Genomic DNA, 19547 nt, shown 5'->3' with positions numbered 1-19547 from the left:
TTTATTTCTCTTCCTCTGCCCTATAAGCTGAGGACAATAAACTGTCTCTTTTCCTCTAACTCACCCACTTGGCTCTGGCCCAGGTGATAGAATGGAGTACTACTGCTGTCTGAAATCTGCTGGCAATGCTACACAGGGACAGGTCTCAGTAAACAATGAAAGAGATTTAGCTGCTCCCAGTCAAAAGCCAGAGGGGGAAGAGCAGAGGGAAGATTTCCTTCTCAGGATGGGCTATATTTAGCCAGTACTAGCTTCAAAAAAGCAAAAATGGGCACTAAGACTAGAAAGTAGACTGAATTCTCCTGTATCAATCATTTTAATAAGCTTAATAAAGAATGATGCCATTTTGAGTATCATCCTAAGCTTGTTTCAAGAGACCAAGATGTGATGCTGAATCCAGGTAATTTGGGATGTTAGAGATCAGAAGTGGTAAGCCAGCTAACAGGTGACTGAGAGCTGGATGACTACAGCAAGTGCTGGTGCTGCGCTGCTGAGGATGAAAGAGAGAAAGGCCTGGTTGCTGGGAAACCCAGACAACCTGCTGGAAGCATAAGGAGGCCTTCAGGCAACACACCCCAGCTGCCTCTTATCTGAGTCCCTGCACAGGCACACGCAGCCTCTGTTAAGGATGCTGAACAAAATGGAGTGGAGAATCCTATCATGCAAAGTGGAGGACAGGGATTTTCTTAGAAAGCAGCTTAGAGGTAGCCTGTGACTAAGTACTTTCAGCTGAGAAAAGATTTCTTTTGTTAGTAATAGCAGCGACTGGAAACTATAGCTGCTTCTTTTTAAGAGAAAGACTATTAGAGGAGAGCATTAAGACAGCTATGATGGGAAAGGAGCAGACACCTCTTGCTTTAAGGCTGTGTGCTCCACCGAGGTGTTTGCACTGGCTGTTAAAATGAGAGCCCTGGTGCTACAGTCTAATCTGATTTCTGAACCTCCGGGGAAATGGAGCGCGTGCACACGAGTTGTGACAGGCATTTGCAGAGACTCTGCAAACACAGTAAAGCAAGAAGCCTCAGCTATATAGGAACTTCCTCAAAACTGCAGGGAAAATGTTATTGCTGCTGTCTGTGCAATACAGCAGTGACAGTAAAGGTGCACTGACAAACCTTTGGCCTGTGCCCCTCGGAGGGGTGGGGGCTGCTAAAATGTTACTGCTGCTGACTGTGCAATACAGCAGTGACAGTAAAGGTGCACCTTTGGCCTGTGCCCCTCGGAGGGATGGGGGCTGCAGCGGCCCTGGGGCTGCGCTGCTCCAGCCCCTCAGAGCTCAGCAGCAGCCACGGCTGCATGCAGGAGGGGCTGCCTTGCCAGTGGCACCCGCAGGCTGCACAGCAGCCCAGCCCTGGTGTTACCCCAAATTGCAGATGTGCTTACCTCATCATAGTATTTCACTATGTATTTGTAGATTTCAGACAAGGCCACTTTCTCATTAAATTCATTTTCATGTTTCTAAAACAGACAACAGTTTTGGTTAGATACTTCTCCTTTAAAAAACAAAACAAAACAAAGAACAAAAAAAAAACAAACACAAAAACTTAACATGAAAGCAAATGAAGTTGCTGCTTCTCAACCATACCTTAGATTCCTGAGCTAGAAATTCTTCAACCTCTGCAGTGGTCAATGGAGGCAGATCCCTGATGGCTTTGTAGTATGCTTTCACCTCCTTCTTGTAGAGAGGAATGTCTTTAGCATAGAGAAGTTTGTTTGTTGGTGCTTCCTTAAAAGAAAAAATTGAAGCCTTTTAACTTTTCACAGCACAGATTTCCTAAGGTTCCACCTCCACACGGTTAATTCCATCTAATTGTGTCTGTGTGACTCATTTTTCTTTGCTGTGGTTATATGCAAGGAACCAAGATTATGAAACAAAGATGCAAACCAGAGGCAGGATCTCACTAATAGTGTATTGTGTTTCATAACAATTGCCATGTAATTATTTCTATTGACACCAGGATTGATGACTTTTTGTCCCTCAGACATATTTTTCTTTCTCACTTCCTCCTTACAGGTCCCTAGATCTGAAAGATTATGAAAGCTGAAACAAAGAGTCCTAGGCCAAAGCCCAATTTACATACAGGATTCAGCAGTACTGCTGAAAGGAAAGTTCCCTGGCAGTGACACACCAGAGTCTTGTTAGATGCTGTCCTGGCAGAGGTTCCCATAAATCTCTTTGGTCCCTACAACTCCTTTCCCTCAGGGGTTTGAGAGCATGGAGAGCTGACTGCCAGACAAGCACAGCCAAAGGGATTTTTCTTCACCCTAGGACTTCAACAACCCAGGTCAGCATTAACCTATCCAGGAGCTTTAGGCTCATATGAGGAAATAAGTGCTGATGCTTGTGATTGGAGCCAAAGCCCCACCTGGAAAACTGATTTTCAGGCTACAAAAGTGGGGCTGGTAGTTTCCTGTTTAAGCTCTGGGCAGTAAATGACATAACCATGTGTTATCTTGTCACCACTGCTTCCAATGTGTGATGAAGTAATTGAAATGTTTGTTTTCTAAATGGCTAAAATATGCTTCAAGATAAAAGCCTAAAAATCATGAAAGTAAATACATTTTAGTACTAAAAGGTCACAAGATGTTTGCTGCATTGCAAACCTTTATCAGGTTTCAGCACTTCTTTTCAAACAGCTAACAGGAATTGTTGTTACAACAATTCTGCACAGTGGATGTTAAGCACAGAAACCTAACAACCATGCTCATTTGCAGTTTTTCCATCAAGGAAGTGATGTGATTAGCTTTAATTTATGATACTTCACTCCTAAAGTAACATAAATAAGCACATTAATTGCTATTTACCTTTAACAGATGAGCATTTGGATTAGATCACATAGGAAATTAGTCCATTTTAATATAAATTCTTTTAGGCTGAAAAGTTTCTAGCCTGCTTTTCTTGGTAGTATGAGCCTGAACAAAAGCTTTCTGCTTTGGTCCAAAGAAAAGGGAAATACCCTGGGGGAAAAGGAAGTAATTTTGATCCCCAGAGTTCTGGACACTATCCTAAAGAGTTTTTGAATGTAAGATTCCTGAACTTGTTGCTCCAGCAAATAATTTTGCATATAAAAAGGGAGCAGCTAATATATGTGAAAGGAACTGTTTCAAACTTCAGAGGTCTTTCAGTATTCTTACAGCTTCCACTAGCTTATTGTGTGTGTTTTCTGCACACTGGTGTGTGGCAGACAAAATTTGGACTACTTATCAAATAATGTGAATACTTTGAAGACCTTTGTTTAAAACTACATTAAAACTTCATTAGAACTTGACAATTTCCATCTTCTGCCACCTGTTGTGTAAACACACTCTGCAGAACTGAACTGCAGAGAAAACAAGCAGCAGTTAACTATAAATAAGGCATTCTCATAGCTGTATCTGTCTACTGGTGAATTTTTCAGTCTCAAGAGACAGAGCAACGAGGAATGAAAACCCAGTTTAATTAGGCCCCTGACAATTCTGCCCCCAATATCAGCAGATCCAGGATTTCATCATCTTAATCATTATACAGTTGAAAAAGACATTGCTTGAGAAAGTAGTAGAAGACTGGAGGGGCAGCATTACCTTCCCCAGTGTCTGTTCTGCGAGAGAAAAGGCATCCATGAAGGCTTGTGCGATTACAGACAAACAGCCATCTATGTGTGAAGTCTTCTTGATGTCAAAGACAAACTGGGGATTCTTCAGTATGTTCACCCAGAAGCGAAGAGGAAGGCTAGACAGGAGAAAGAACAAACATCTTTAAAATCAACCACTCAAGTAGCACTACTGCTTTAAAATGGTCCTTAATTGCAACTGCACTCATGGAACAAAGCACATTCCTGGCTGCTTCTTCAGACTACAAAAGGGGTCAGGGAACAAAGGCTACAGAGCAAACACATCTGTCAGGCACCCAGCTTCAAATAATGCTCTCAATCTGCAGCTACTTCTTACAGAGCATGAAGTCGGTGTGCAGGCTGCACAGACCTGGAAGCTCTGGTGGTTTGTGTTGTATTAAATCAATACACTAAAGTTGCTGTTATCCACAAAGCCAAACCACATCTTATTCCCAGACATGCCAAAATCTTATTCTTCTGATCACACCTGACATATTTCATTTTTGCAAGTACATTTCAGAAAGCACATGCACCCCTGCATATATCCCCTGGGCATACCTGTTGGTTTTCCATATGTGGACCACATCAGGATCAGTAATTTTTTTGCTCTCAGCCTGGGCATCCAAAAAGTCAAAAAAGTACTTGATGGCAACAGGTGCTTTATTGTTGGGTAAACTCCAAATGCTCCTGAAGAGCTTTTCAACAACTGAATGAATTGCCACCTGAAAAGTAACAAAGTTAATATTTTGTTACTATTACACAAGCAAAGAATACCACAGAGAACTGTGCGTGCCCCGAGGGAACCACACAGAGAAATTACAACAAGCTTGTGGCAAACATCAAGGCCATAGGTTATTGGGAAACAAGACAGTAACAAAAATGAAACTACAATCCATCACTATGAGCTCCTCCATATGTCACATGTCCTGTTGCTCTGCTTACAGAAGGATCATGGTGAACTCTGTGATAAATCACAGGTGGGAAGAACGACTTGGCTAACAAAGACAACATCAACTCTTGGGATACTGTTGCCACTGTTGTAAAAAGCATTTGGACTTAAGAAGGAGGTGAGAAAAAAGCAGTTTAGCCAGTTTCCTAGAGCACTGGTCTTCCAGGTGCCATCTGTGACACATGCTCAACACCTGTGCTCATCAACACTTCACAGCCAAGTGGCTCTGGCACTTGATCTAATTCTAGGACAACAGCTTTGGGTGCTATAAGACACTAATATTAGAGAGAAGAACTGAAAAGTGGATATTTCTGATACTTAAGTGAAGATATTTGGTTCACTAAAGGAAGGGTTTGGTTGCTGCTGAACTCACTGACATAACCACAGCGTATTTATAAGTAGAGGCAAACAAAGCAAAACACTGTTGTGAGCTTTATTTCTTCACATCTGTTCTGAAGCTCAGTTCAGCCCAATCTTCTCTTGACAAGAAGGATTTAATCATATCCCAGGGCCTTGATGAACACTGGCCAGTTCATTTCATGGGGTAAACTCTGTGATTGTGTCTGTGTGCACGTATGGGAGAGGGGAGCAGAGACAGAGATGGTGAGATGCAATTTCCTTTAGTGCACAGCCTATCATGACAGGAATTTCACAGCAAATATCACAGCTCTGTTGTTCAGGGCAGTGTCCTACTTTGCAGAAGGAGATTATTAATTTAAAGCCCTTTAAAAGCCCTATTTCTAAAAAGCCTGTTCTTTTCTTCTGTACCTCTGTCTTCCACCATAAGATATTAGTGGTTTACTCCAGCATTTCCTGAGGGCTCATGTTAGTTTTCACAAGTCATGAGAAATGACCAGTCTTCACTCTCACTTTGGGGACTGTCCCAAATTACTTCAGATGCTATCAACAAGCTAATTAAATCATGATTGATAGATTTTTAAATGCAAGAAGGTTATAATCATCATCCCTTCAGGCCTCTTGCACAGTTCAGTGTTGTGCAGCCATTAATATTTTATGCAATGTGCTGTTGCAAAGAGCTTTCTAACCATTTGGAGTAAGATGATGTTACCAGAGGGAGTGAGCAGGACTCATTCCTAAGCAATGCACATTGTATAAATTAGGTACTTGTATTATATATCCTAAGGACCTGGCTTTTAAAATTAATCTAGTTATTTTGAATGCTTAATCTGAAACCATAACAGATTATTTCATTTTGTGGGTAGTATCTTGTGAAACTCAGGCTTCAGATGTCATCTCTAAGCTGGGCAAACTCTAGAGCAGAGTGAGGAGATTGTTGACTGAAAGCTGTCATTCCAGAGGGGCTCATTCTCACTCTATGGAGCTCTGTGGTAAAACTCACTTTCCATAGGTTAAATACCAACCTTTTTTCTTTAACCTGAGAAGAAGGTTGTGCTTACTGAGAAGATACTATGTGTAATCAGACAATTTTAGAACTCTAGTATCAGAAAACCCAAAATGTGTCTGTCATTGCAAATGGTCATTCCCCATAGTTAGAGGAGTGATTGTTATATGCTACCTTTTCATTTAACATTTGATTTACACACAGGAAGTCTGAACAATTTCTGGTTTAGTTTGTATTTCTGTTATGCCAAACTGTCCAAGCCAACATCAGCCCTTCCCCAAAACAGAGCTTTTACAGTTTACCTTGGTTGACAGAAGTTTTGTGAGATACATTTCTTTCACTTTGAATTTTTGCTTTCCTTTGTGACCTCCTCCCTTCACATCTTTGTTTGCTTCCGAGTCTGGTAAAATCTGTCATGAAGAGATTAGAGAGATTACACAGATCCAAATACAGCTCAGTATTAAATCTACCACTTAGCAGTGGAATGATTCAACTCACCAAATGACAGTGTTCATCTGAGTAGTCCACATCTAAACAACAAAAGCAGAGAGCCATTAATGAAACACACAGCTCCAAGCTTGTGAGTTCTGCTGGGCTCTGGGCCGTGCAGCAGGGTGCATCCAAGATGCCAAGCAAGCAAAGTCAGTGTCACCCTTCCCTGCCTGCAGTGTGGGGGAAGCCTCTGAGAAATGCACAGGCTCTGTGCACCTCCCTAGTGCCAACCTGTAGCTCGGACCACTAAGCTACAGCATCCTCTCTGCTGCTGGGGTAAGCTGGCAGCAATCACAGCTCCTCTGAAAGGAGGACAAGATGAGATGATTGCAGGGGTTTAAGTCTCTAGGAGTGCTGAGTGCAGGTGGACTGAGGTCAGGCTTGAACACATTGGCTGGGAACAGACAAGCTCAGTTTTGCTGAGGGAGAGGCCATGCCAGTGAGATACACATGTCTCTCCTAACTCTGATGATGAGGAAACACATGTTAGGAGTGTGTTTCTTCACAGGGGCTACAGAAAGTTCTACCCTCATCCACCAGCCCTGCATCACAGGGCTAGGTGAGATGAACTGGCCCCTGTAAGCACCCTTTATCTCCTGACATGCTGTTTAGACAGTGAAGTCAAAGCTTTCAGAAACACACTCAAGAGAATAAGGAAAATTACCAAACAGTGGGGGTTTTATCATTCGTGTTTCTGGACAGTGCAGCACTATGTCTGTGATGCACAGCTCTGGGCACCAGGGAGAGAGAGTTGTTCCCTCTCTTTGTGTCACCTGGGCTTCCCTGTCCTGCTTTCCTGCCTATGAGCCTCTGTCTCTAAGCAATCATTTGCTGAGGACTGTAAGCCCTTCTGTCCTTCTTTCCTTTTCCTTCTTTCTTCCTTTTAGGCCCACTGTGCCTGCCAGAGGCCCACAGCCAAGGCTCTTCATTTGGCTCAACTATATCAAAGTACCAATTCCTCTAACCTCCTGTAGACCAAGATACAATCTGTCACAGCTCAGTTCTCTGCATTCCCAACCATTCTGCACAAAAGTTTAAATGGGTCACAGTGAGTTTGTTACCTGATCGGGTATTTGCCTTCTTTTTGAAGACTTTTATGGTTGCTCCATTTGAAATCTGAAAGAAAAAACAAACATATCACGCTGAAATAAAAGTGCTTAGAGTTCAGAAAAGCCTCAGTTTCATTTCCTCTGTCCCTCAGCCCGTGGCAGTGCAGGACAGCCCAGCCTGCTCTGTTCTCACCACAGTGTGCACAGCTTTCAGCAGGCAGCCAGGGCTGGGCTTTCAGGCAGGGGCAGTAGCTGCACCTGGTCAGCATTACCCAGCCTGGTGGGAAGGCACCTCTTGCAGTGCACCAGCCTTGAAGAACTTTCCCTTCCTTTGATTTTTCTGGTTCAGCCCATATGTGAACACTTTCATTTTCATGTATTGCTCTGCGCTGTTTCTTGCATCCATTTCTCTACAGATTGCTCAGGTTAAATTCTCTGTGCCCCATGCAACAGAATCTTACAGAAAGGTGAAGCAGAGAGGTGCACACAAAGGTGAATTCTCTTCTGGTCCCCTTTCTTTCAGTTCAGTCTGTTCCACCCATGTTCTGTGGAGGGGCCATTCTGAGGGTTTAAGCCTGGTGCTCCCAAGAACTATTTTCAAACTGAGCAAAATATTTATACACCATAAGATCAAGATCCATATCTTACCATCTTGGGATTTCTAGGAAAAATCTACCTCCTCCTTCCCTGAATTTATAGTGTTGCCAGGATGTTACACATTATCTTTAAAACAAACTGGCAAGCCATGCTTTTATTGTCAAAGAGTAACTAAAAAATGGCTCCCACTGAGAACTACACCACTGCTCTGCTATCAAATGTTGAGTCTTGCCAAGTGCTAGTGTACTTGCCTCTATAATTACAAAAACAACCGGCCAGTTCTAGGAAGGGATCTCTGCCAAAATAATTTAAGTGTTTTTTAAACCTTGGCAGCCAGCCTGGTGTGAGAAACCAGTTTAAACATTAAGATACTCTATCAAAAGCTGTGTCTTGTGCCAAAAAATCTGCACTTACATTTGCTCCTGGAAAGTAAATGCAATCTATTTTATGATTTTTTTGCAGAGATTCCATCTATCACACAGACTTTCAGAACTATTTTAGATAGCACAGAACACTTGAAAACTACACTACAAATAGGAATATGCTGTAAGGCTGGCTTGTGAGGGGATACCAACACCCAGACAGTCCTCTTAGTTAGCCCTGAAGACAGATAAACAGGAACAGTGCTAGCCAGCAGCTCAGCCCCCCCTGGAGCAACATGGGCAACATGCTGCCTCCATTCCCTCCCTGACAAGTAGGAGGGCAGCTCAGTGCTGAAATGGGTTGACTTCTGTCCTGAGGTAGATGGGCAGAGCTCAGAGGGAGAACTGTGCTTCCCTCCAGGAACCTGAAGCATTGCTGCAGATCAGCCATGACCAAAGCCAGCACTCTAGGTTTTCTTTTTGGGACAAATTATGCTTTTAGCAGTGGGTAGATTATGTTTTCCCTTCTTTATCGTTACTGCAGCAGCCATACTTGCTGTTTCTTACAGTGTGATCCAATAAAAAAAAAAACCAAAAAACCCTTCTTTTTGCATCTTGCTGCCTAAATCACTTTTTTGTGGTGGGCTGTTCCCATGGACACCTGAAAAAATGTTTGCTTTGTCAGTTGCATTATTGAGGGGGACAAACAGGGAGAAATCTCTTCCAATCCAGACAACATGGAATACAGCTACTTTGCAAAACAGAAGACATGGTAGTGGGTCTATGCCTCTTGCTCCCCAGGCCTCCTGTCCTCACTGTAATCCAGTCCTTGCCAGTGAGCTCTCAGGATCACATTCAGTTTTGCTTGATGGGGCCCTGCCTGCTCCTGGAACGTGTGGTACTCTTAACAGTTTAGAAACTGGAGATCTGTGACTGGACAGCAGATCTGAAAGTGACTGTCCAGCTCTCTTCTTGTGTGGGGAATAGGATGTCAAGATAATTAGCAACTTTCTTGTCATGGCTTGTGGTTATTCTCATGGAAGTGATAGTACAGACCTCATAAATAAACACATCGATAAACCTCCTAGGAGCCATAAAAATAGAGCAAAAGTAGCACACAGGCCAGAGGCATAAAAGAGTCTAACAGTACAGTGGATTTTTTTCTCATCACAAACACTATACAAAAATTCAAATGCACCATTCTTGCATATTTTAAAAGTCAGTGTAGAAACTAAGTCTACTTCTTCAAGATTGATTGGTGACTATGGGACCTTCACAACACAACCCTCATGCTCCAGTGTCTTGAAAAGGTTTGATGGTACTTCCCAATTTCAAACATCTGGTACTTTCTAGCATTTAAGGCTGGTAAACAAAAAGAAAAACTCAGGCTTGCCACAAAACTTGAGGCATTGTTGAAATGTAAGTTGGAATTTCTCAGGCAAAGTTACTGCCCTCATAGTGTATGCAATGTTCCTTTTTCTTACTATCTAGACACTTTTACATTCCTTTTTGTATCAATATGCATACAAGAAAATAAACAAGATATGCTAATGTATAATACTTGCCACTAAGCCACTGCCTAAAATGCCACTGAGCTTTTTCCTAAAATGTATGTTATTTTGTCAGTGCCAGAAAATGTGAACTAAAATATGGAAGAGACATGCAGTACAATTTCCATAAGGCAGCTGCTAAGCTATAATTAGTGTAGTTACAGCTTTGCAAAAACAACTGCACCTCCTACCTAACTTGCATCTGCAAGAAACCCTTGCCTGCAGAAATCTCAGACAAAACAAGGGCTGGGACAAAGATACCCAGGGATGACAGAGACCAGTGGAGCAGACTTACTTGCCATGAGTCTGACACCCATGAGCCACAGCATGCCACGAGCTCCAGGCATACAGAAGGCTGCTGGGAAAAGCAGGGAGCACTTGCAATAACAGCCTGTGGTAAAGAGGGCAGGTACTGCTGCATTGGATAGAAGTTCAAACACCTAACTTAATTCAAATCTACACTGACTTGTGCTGCACAGGCTCAAACTGCACCACTACAATGTCCTAATTTGTACAAAATCTCTGCAAGTGGAGTGGAGGAGGTCACACGTTCATCTACAGACAAGATTCAAGACAGGCACAGGAAAAGCCACTGGATGGTGACTCAGGACACCTGGGTTCACTGCTGAACCCCTGTGAGGTAAGGAGAGCAACAAATGCCTACAGAAATCTGTAAAGTGACTCCAAATGAGCTTGCTTCAGATCTAAGCAGCCTTGTTCTCTGCCCAGGATACAAAGTCCTGCTAGAAATCCTCATTTCTCTATGGATAGCACAGTACTTGCTCATGCAGACAGCAACATGTTCTCTGTTGGCTCAGGTTCCTCAGCACCACACTGCACTGCACAGCACAGACCTATGGCAGCAAAACTTCTAAATTAATAAAAATTTATGAATTTGTTAAAAGCCAGACTTTAAAATTCAATGAGGCATAAGGAAAGATCTGTAAAAGCACTCAGCATGTTAACCTCCTTTTCCAAAATCTATCTGTAAGCATCACATGTGAATTTCCACATCACCCGAGGCCAATCACCTGCTGCACATTTTCCTCCAACACCTCACTCTCTATTTTGACTGGTGTCACTGAAAACTCCTTAGAGAGGAAATGCTGCTTGCTACACTTTCACAGTGTGCTACAGCCAGGAGGGCTCTGCCACCAGTTGCAGTTTTGTGTGTTGTTGCAGTGATGGACAGATTATTGCAGCATTGCAAACAACTGCTTTACAGGGGCAGCTGGAAGCAGAGGGGAAGACATGGTACAAGTGCCAACAGCAGATGGAAGCAGAAACAGAGAGAGAAAACGGCAAGGAGACTGACATAGGAGGTATCAAGAAAAGAGGGAGAAGAGCCATCAATCCTTTTTATTCTGACTCGCAATGAGATTTCAAAAGTATCAATACTGCCTGTTCAGATAATCAAAATATGAGGTAGGATGAGGTAAACAGTTGCTCATGGTGCAACAAAAACTCAACAGCAGAGACTCAAAAAGACCCAAGGCAATGTTCATAGCTGGAAATCAGATTCTGTTTTAAATGAAATGCTTGACAGAAGTAACAGTTTACCTGGTATGTTTGAACCAAGCAACCCTGCAACAAGGAAACCTCTGAAAAGTAACAGAAAACATGACTCATTGGCAAGAATGTTGTGTGCCACTCAATTCTTTCCTTCTGTTGATGATGCTCAGCTGTGACTTCAAGCTGTGCAGATCACATTTGAGAGCTGAGGAGAAACATCTTCTCAATGCATTGGTCTGGCTTCTGTGCTTACCTCGTAATGGCCGATGGTATTTAGCTTCCTTATCCCATCATCCAACACCTCTGAGGAACCATCAATATCTAACAATTCTCTTTGCTGCTCCTCAGACACAAGTTCTGCAGTATGAAAGCAACAGAAAACAATTACACCCCAATGGCATTCTCACTGTACTGATATTTGTAAAGAAAAACAACACCCAACTATTTTTGCACCAGTGACTCCCAACTGAGCTGCTGCTCTCTATCCTTGTGCTAGGTCACATGAAAGTGGTTTTGCACTCCTACACTTCTGATTCCTTTTCTGGGGTGACAGCCTGGGTGGCTTCCTTTTTCAACAGGTTTTGGTTCTTCACTTTTTTTTGGTTAAGGTGCTTTCACCTAATCACTATTCTGCTGCACAAGTGTGTCCTGCTGTTAAGGTTAAGGTTACATTGGGACTAGAAGAGAGGTTCCACAAGCCACTTCTAAGAGATCAATAAAATGAGCTGTACAGGACTGACACAGTACTTGTGAAGGGTGGTCAGGCACTTGCAAAGAATACAGACATCAAGATATCAGAGATGAAAACAAAAGATGAGCACGTGCCAACACAGGGTCTGAGATGGTGAGGAAGTATCGACACCTTAGGCAGCAAGTCCAGGAGGTGACAAATGCCAGCAGTATAGACTTAGTTAGGTTTCCTACCAGGGTATGTGCGAAGTGGTATGGTGGTGGTAGCTACAGACCATGGGCTCTTGAAAACCCAACAAGGAAAGGTGGTTTGACTTATCTGCTGGAACAGCCTTATTTACATCTGCAGATATTGTAGATGACTTTGTGAGTCACAGGCAAATTATTATATAAACCTAATCTGACTATAAATAAGATTTATTTGAAAGCTCTTCTGATCAAGGGCAATGTAGGAAGTGAGATAGGAGGAATAGTAGATAGGGACTAAAATACTTGATAATCATGATATGTATCATCTTATCCACTGACAAAATGTAACAACCAGCCATACTTAGGTGGAGGGGCCTGCCACCTTACTTAGCCCAGACAAGGAACAGGGAAATTCTATATGCATAATAAATAACATCTGTTTGTTAATTGCATTGCTGAAGTCCTTGCAGAAGTGAAGCAGATATAGCTCCAGTGTTCTAACTGACAACATAAATGATCTAGTGTTTGCCTAGAAATTCCTCACAAAAGCTACATTCCATATGAACACTGAAAAGAATCAAAGCCAAAGGTAGGCATTCCTAATAAGAAAACTCCACAACAGACCAGTAAACTCCATGAAAAAAATAGCACAGAGACATTCTCTTACCAAGACCAATTTCATCCAGCTGAAGACCATAGAGAAAGCCATTCTTATTAAAGAAAGCCTGAAGGCTCTTCTCCTTGGCTTGGCCTATGGTGTCACAGTCCAGAACATTAACTTGGATAGTTTGACAGGCATCTCCACTCTCGTTTTCTGGGACTTTTTCAAAGATAATGTTCAGCATCTGGAGAAAGAAACACATGTTATTCTGACATACAGGGAACACCTGGCATAGGAAACCTACAAACTCCTGACAGATTTTCAGCACCCGAGAGATTTTCAGCATATTTATTATTAAAGTTGTTTCAAATAAAGATTATTTGAAGGAATTACACAAAGAATCATTTATGATTCTTCCTGTTCATAAAATGAAAAATAGATATATATATAACTATATATTTTCAACAGTGTCATTTGTCTTCTGCTTTTGTGCAAATGCATTTCAGTGAATTACCAAAAAGCAACAAGAGAAGAGGAAGAATTACAATGCATGTTCTAAAAAAAGCAGATCTTTTATGTAAAATGAATGCCTTAACAGCAAAACTGTAAGTGACAAGAGATCTGATAAGGCTGCTGAGTAAGCAGTCATGGTAAGCATGATTGATTCTGAGTGGCTAGAAAGCAGTGTTAAAATGCATATTTACACCAGCAGATTATGCTGAGTGCCTATATCCCACAGAAGGTACACCTCCCCTGGAGGTGTCAGCGTCTGTCTGCATACAGCCCTGTCTCTACAGGCAGCACAGACAGGGCTGCCACAGCAGCAGTGAAAAGAGAGAGCAGATAGAATCTGCAGATAGAATCCAAAGTGGTACAGATCTGCACAGAAAAGTGAGTTGTGTTCTACTACTTGTTATTTCAGCTCAAACACCAGGTCTGGTTACAGCACCCCTGCCCTTCAGCTCACTGCTACTCTTGGCTGGGACACAACTCCTCTGCTGGGCTGCACACAAGCTGAGTAGGGGCTGGAGGGAGCTGCCAGTGACACTGAGTGACCATCTCCAGGGAATGTTTTTTTGTCAGGTCATATTTCTGATCAGGTCAGGCAGATTAAGTGCTAGAAGACAGGGAATTACAGATGAGCACAGAATTGCTAGGTTGTAATTGTAATTGCCAAGCAATAACAACAGAAATTTCCTGTGCCACAGCCTGCTCTGTGCAGTGAAAATGCTGTCCAGCTACATGGCCACAGGTGTTCTGCTGGAGATGTCTTGGAACAGAATTAAAAAAAATGTTTTAGATGCCAGCACTTGATTGCAAGTGGCATAGGAAAATAAATGTACTCAAACCATTCTGGCTGCTGAATCGTTCTGGTGTAACATTTGTCTTCTGACTGAAATGAGAGGACTCCAGGTATGACTCTGAAGGACTGAGTATTAAAACAGGAAGCAAGTAAACAATTTTTTTTCTTTCCTGTCATATGAAGGAAATAATTTCTGTTCAGGTTGTTGCAGGGACAACTTTCCTATCTTCTCAGAAAAATGGATAGTTATTAATAGTTGTAGAATAGGATCTTCTGCTTATTACCCAGCAAGAGTGGAAATTACAACATGCTACTGGTGAAAACAAAGAAGTCCAATGCAACAAAAATTAACTTTACTGTCTCTACAGAAGCAAAGGGATTATTAAAAACAGGGTTGCAAAATTATTAAGATTATGATTTAAGAAAGAATAGGATGTAACTGAAGTAACAGGGAACAACTTAATCAGGACACTGAGATGTTTAATTGTGAGGAAAATGAGTCCATGGAAAGGACAGATGGAACGAGAGACAAGGATATGTGGGAATTGCAGAAGGAGAAGCAGACTGGACACCATGCCTCAGGTTGGGATTTCATGCAGAAAATTAGTAAAAAAATATATTGGCACAGCAATGAGGGAGTCATGCTTGGTTAGGCCCACAGACAACTGTACAGACAGCAGTCCTGTCCTTGACTCTGACTGCCCTGAAGTCATGGTCTTGTAGGATTAAAATGTGGACAGGGACTAACTGTATTTTATCCTTGGAAAACTCATTTTAATCAGTCTTTGTCCCTTCTAGTCTCTGAATTGATCTTTCTGAAGTAGCTCCTTGCACTTTAACTGATGTAGATTTGGTCCTTCATCCTTGGAAGCATTCCTTCCTTCAGATGATCCTTTCCTTCTAACATTATTCCTACACTGCAATATTAATCTTCCTGCTCCTGCTTCACTTTCCACTCCTTTCAGACCATCAAGAGGAACTGTCAATCTCTCTTCCTCCTTTCCTTTTCAGCATATACTCTCACACAGGCTGCAGAGGAATGTGCAGCCTCTTCAGTCATTAGCACATGAGAGCCTTCCCATTCCAACTCCACTGCTGCAGGATGACAGCACTGTGAAAAGAGAGTAGTCACCCTTCTTGTCGGTGGAATGCAAGTCATGTATGGACTCCTTAAGTGAAAGTATCCACAGTGTGAGGATAATAGGAATGCTTTATAACTCAAAGAAGTGGTCAGATGGGAAGGAATATTTAAACACGTAAAAGTCTCTAAGCCATGAGAGCCAGATGGTTTTGCTGATACGATTTCCTGCAGAAGTTAATCTTAAGTGATAAAGCAATTGATGGGGAGCTAGGAAAGCCAATTATTATTAAGCTGTCCCTCTGCAGCTGAAGTTTTCATAAATCAGATTCAACCTGTCTGACAGCATAGTCCCTGGCTTTAGAAACCATTAATCAGAAGCCTACAGTCACAGTCGCTATACTTAGACACACAGTGTAGAACTAGAAAAAGAAACAGAAGTTATTGTAAAGTTATGAAAGCCCTTTTATGATCAGCTCTGGAGGTCAGAAAATATAGGAGAAATCACAGGAGGCCATGTGAAAGTCGAAAGAAAATATCATCAAGCCTTTTTCTAAGCTCTCTCACTTTGCAGAGGAAACAAAAATACTATTAACTTAGCAAAAGGTTCAGGAGAAAATTATAGAACCTCGTTCAAGCTAATAATATCTAGAGATGAGATTTCACACACTAGAAATTATGACAGCAAGACAGAGTCACAGTACTCTTCAGAAAAGCTTTAACATGGGTTGCAAGAATTGTTAAGGGCTACTTAAGGAGAAGGTGGCACCTGCAACTATTTGCACAGGAACTGGCTTGGAACCTAGCTACAAGACAGGAACAAAACTAAAAAAAATGTATTTTCACCCATGCAGTCACAGAAATAATGGTATTTGAAGACAGTATATGCAGATGGCTTCTCAGATTTGTAGTTTCCTTGAAAATTAATTTCACACAATGAATTATTTAGCAGAGCTATTAATAACCACAGCAGATAATAAATGAGATGTGATTTAATAAGCAATGTGATAATATCATATTTTCTTAGAAATAAAGAACAATAATCTGGGCTATTTAAGGACTTTTATTCAATACCCTATGCATCAGCTATGCATCTGAACAGCTATGCATCTGAACAAATCATATTTCCATTTATCAGACAGACAGGAAAAAAAACCAAAAAATCCTCTTTTGGTTGGTGAAAGGCAATTTATGTAAAGAGTCAGTACCAGGATGCACCATGTAACAAAACTGCCTTAAACTACTCCCATCTCCCAGACTATGAAATACAATCAACAGGAAAAATCAGATTGATTGTATGATCCTTCTGCAGCAGCCAGAACAGTCACCTGTGAAGAGGTTATAGAACAGCTGTAGGAGAGTTAGCCAATTGGCACAGAAAATGGTGCAGGAGGTAAATTTAGGCTGGATGGGCACTACACAAAGGAAGGGTTGTGCTGTTGATGCTGCTTTATATGACACTCTGTCTAATCCAGAGGACTCTCCTGTAGCCAACATCTGCACTGCTCGCTTTCTAGTGAGGGTTGCTGTGTTCTTTTCTGCTCACAAAAATCCCCTTATGTCACATGCTTTTAATAGCTTCCTTATCTCTCACAAAGTGTGACTAATAATACCACAACCATGATGTCTTATTAGGAAATTGGTTTCCTTGTCTCTGCTTTACTCCCTTACAGCCCACCCACTTTTTTTAACACCCCTCTTTTAACTCATAAAGCAGTTGAACACTTTCAACAACCTTCCACAACGTGGCTTTGCTTCACTTTTGATAAAAGGCAGTTGGCTGAACAGATGAATTAAATCATTTCTTCACATCTAAAAATGCAAACACATTTCAGCAAAGCATCCAACAGCCCAAATGCCTTTTTTTAAATAAGCAGTGACTACTCAAAGGAATGCTGGAGCACCAAGTCCACCGTAAGAAGTGTCCCCTGGTTTCCCACAGGAGACACACCACTGAGAACATCTCCCCTTCCAGGCTGGTATTTTCTATTAAAAATGAAGCTCTGCAGTGAAACACAAGCTCTCAGCTGTGGAGCGCACTCCTTCATCAGTTCATCATTGAGCAAATTATCTGCCAGGGGTGCAGCTGCTTGTCTGCCTGAGAGAGAGCAGGCTTGCTTCCTCAGCCTGAGAAAAGGATCCATGACACATCCAAGTCTCTTTCAAGGCAGCTTTATTTCTCAGTACTCAAATATAAGCACAGCATGAAATAGCACAGCTTCTCAGCCCGTACTTGACCAGTGCTTTTAGGAGCATCTTTCCTTCAATTCCTCCACTTGAGTACATACTTCAGCAGCCTGTCTCTGTTCAACGCCTCACCCTTTCTAGCAGAGAGGGTTAACAGTAGGGTGTGGGGTGATCCGAGGTCTGTGGCCTTTTTAAAAGAGGCATGGGGCACTGCCAGGGAACAGCTCTAATGCAATTCAAATACTACATGTTCCTAGGTTCTCTTTTTTTTCTGGTTACAAATGGCCTGAATGTTAAAAAACCTCTCCTGATCTGTGGAGCTCGCCCTGATTTTTAGGAGCTTGTCTGCATCCTGCTTTTACTGGTTTGGAACTGAGCTCCCAGTCCTGAAAGGAGAGATTCTCATGCAGAGCACCTACACCCTTGTTTGTACCCTGTTACTGATTTGAGAATTGAACTCCCTACCAGATGTATGCCTGTATCTTCAAGTGCCTACACAGCTTAAAAAAAATCTGGACACCAAATGTCTGCAGATTTACTTCACCATCTCTATATCACCCTCTTTTTGGCTGCATTTTTTTATGCTTTACTCTGGAGAGGTAGATGTACTGCAGTTGTAGGGCTGGGGAAAGGGGAAAACCAAAATACCAAAAAATACCAAAAAATACTGCACGACTCAGAATGTAACTGCAGTGAGCAATTGTACAAGTGCACTTGAAAACTCAGATCAGAATTTATTCCATTTAGAAAACAAAACCTGCAATCCTTTAGGCAGAAATGTTCTCCCACAGTAAGGAGAAAACACTTGGTTCCCAGTCTGTAAGCTTACAGGTCCTGCACATCAATGTAGTGCATCTAAAGTGGTGTTAGTGAGGGAAGAAAACTGACTACTTTCTCTTTAGCCTCCCGTTAAATGCTATTTTTGAAGGGAAAATGTGCACAGCTGGCTTGCTTCTCCAGCCCAGAAAGCCTCACCACTCCACCTAAGTCTCTTCACAGCACAGTTTCAGCTTCCAGCGTAAATCTCAGATAAACCACCTAACAAAACCATTTCCCAGTCCAGCCAGAACTACACTCCTTGAATTCCATCTCTGCAATTTTATTGCAGGAGTCCTCTCTCCTTTTGTGATGGTTTTAAAGAGAACATTTAGCACTTCTCAGCTAAGCCCAAGGAATACTGCACCTAAACGGGAAAGCTGATCTATATTAACCCTATAGCTGCATTATTATCTCCTATTCAGAAGCAGGAATACAAAGTACAAAGGCAGGAAACAAGGTTCAGGGAGGGCTGTAGGCTCTCACTTCCTCATCCATCTGCAGTGTTCCCCAGTGACAGCAAGTCCTTCAGACCACTTACCTTTTCTCCTCTTCACTGCAGTCTGACCACAAGGGCCTATCAGTGACTGCATACATAGAAGTAGCTCTAGAAAAAGTATTTGAAGTCCTTCAGCAGTTTCAGAGTCAGCTATCCCCGCAAGGGGCTCTCAATTTGAATGTGTGCTATAAATAAGAAAATGTTTCTGTGCAGTCTATTAGTAATAGGCATATTGATCTTGCTTGAAAATTGTTGCTCTGCATCACCACTGCGTTTTGCATCCTATGGATACATACAGCAATATATTTAAATTTACTCTGGATCTCAAATACATGCCAGCATGCAACACACAAACAAGGAAACCTAAGATCTTGGACTTGGATTTGATTTTTAGTCACAAACTTCCTTTCCAAATGCACACTCTGTTAACTTAGTTTGAAGTACCTTCAAATGCAGCCTCTAACAGCAGCTTTGTAAGAAGAAGATTTGACTACTGCTTTATCAGTTTGAAGTTCATTAGAGAATGACAATTCAGAAATAGCTGCCAGAAATGTTGCCATTTCAGTGAGTTTCCTATGTGGCCCAAGGAGAGAAGTCCAATGGACTTCTGACCACCCAAATTTTCCAGTCATGTAGTCTACCTCAGTATATGGCATCTTAGCACCTCCAAGTTCTTGCTTCAAAGCAGGAGAGAGGCAGACCTGGAAACTTCAGCCCTAC

At 42.0% G+C, this 19547-nt stretch overlaps 1 protein-coding gene across 1 annotated transcript in view; it reads right to left on the bottom strand.

Annotated features, from left to right (window-relative positions):
* PLXNC1 (plexin C1) overlaps window positions 1–19547 on the bottom strand; it is a 70638-nt gene that overhangs the window by 3620 nt on the left and 47471 nt on the right. The window contains exons 22-30 of the mRNA XM_039704113.1: window positions 13011–13188; window positions 11718–11821; window positions 7456–7510; window positions 6401–6432; window positions 6205–6312; window positions 4149–4312; window positions 3562–3709; window positions 1586–1726; window positions 1384–1458 (exon numbers count right to left, since the gene is read on the bottom strand). Coding sequence (XP_039560047.1) covers window positions 1384–1458; window positions 1586–1726; window positions 3562–3709; window positions 4149–4312; window positions 6205–6312; window positions 6401–6432; window positions 7456–7510; window positions 11718–11821; window positions 13011–13188 — 1005 coding nt within the window. The remainder of the gene's footprint in view (window positions 1–1383; window positions 1459–1585; window positions 1727–3561; window positions 3710–4148; window positions 4313–6204; window positions 6313–6400; window positions 6433–7455; window positions 7511–11717; window positions 11822–13010; window positions 13189–19547) is intronic.

Source organism: Passer montanus, unplaced genomic scaffold (genome assembly GCF_014805655.1).
Source record: "Passer montanus isolate IOZ18808 unplaced genomic scaffold, ASM1480565v1 scaffold17, whole genome shotgun sequence".
NCBI lineage: Eukaryota > Metazoa > Chordata > Aves > Passeriformes > Passeridae > Passer > Passer montanus.
This window is presented reverse-complemented; position numbering and strand designations above follow the sequence as displayed.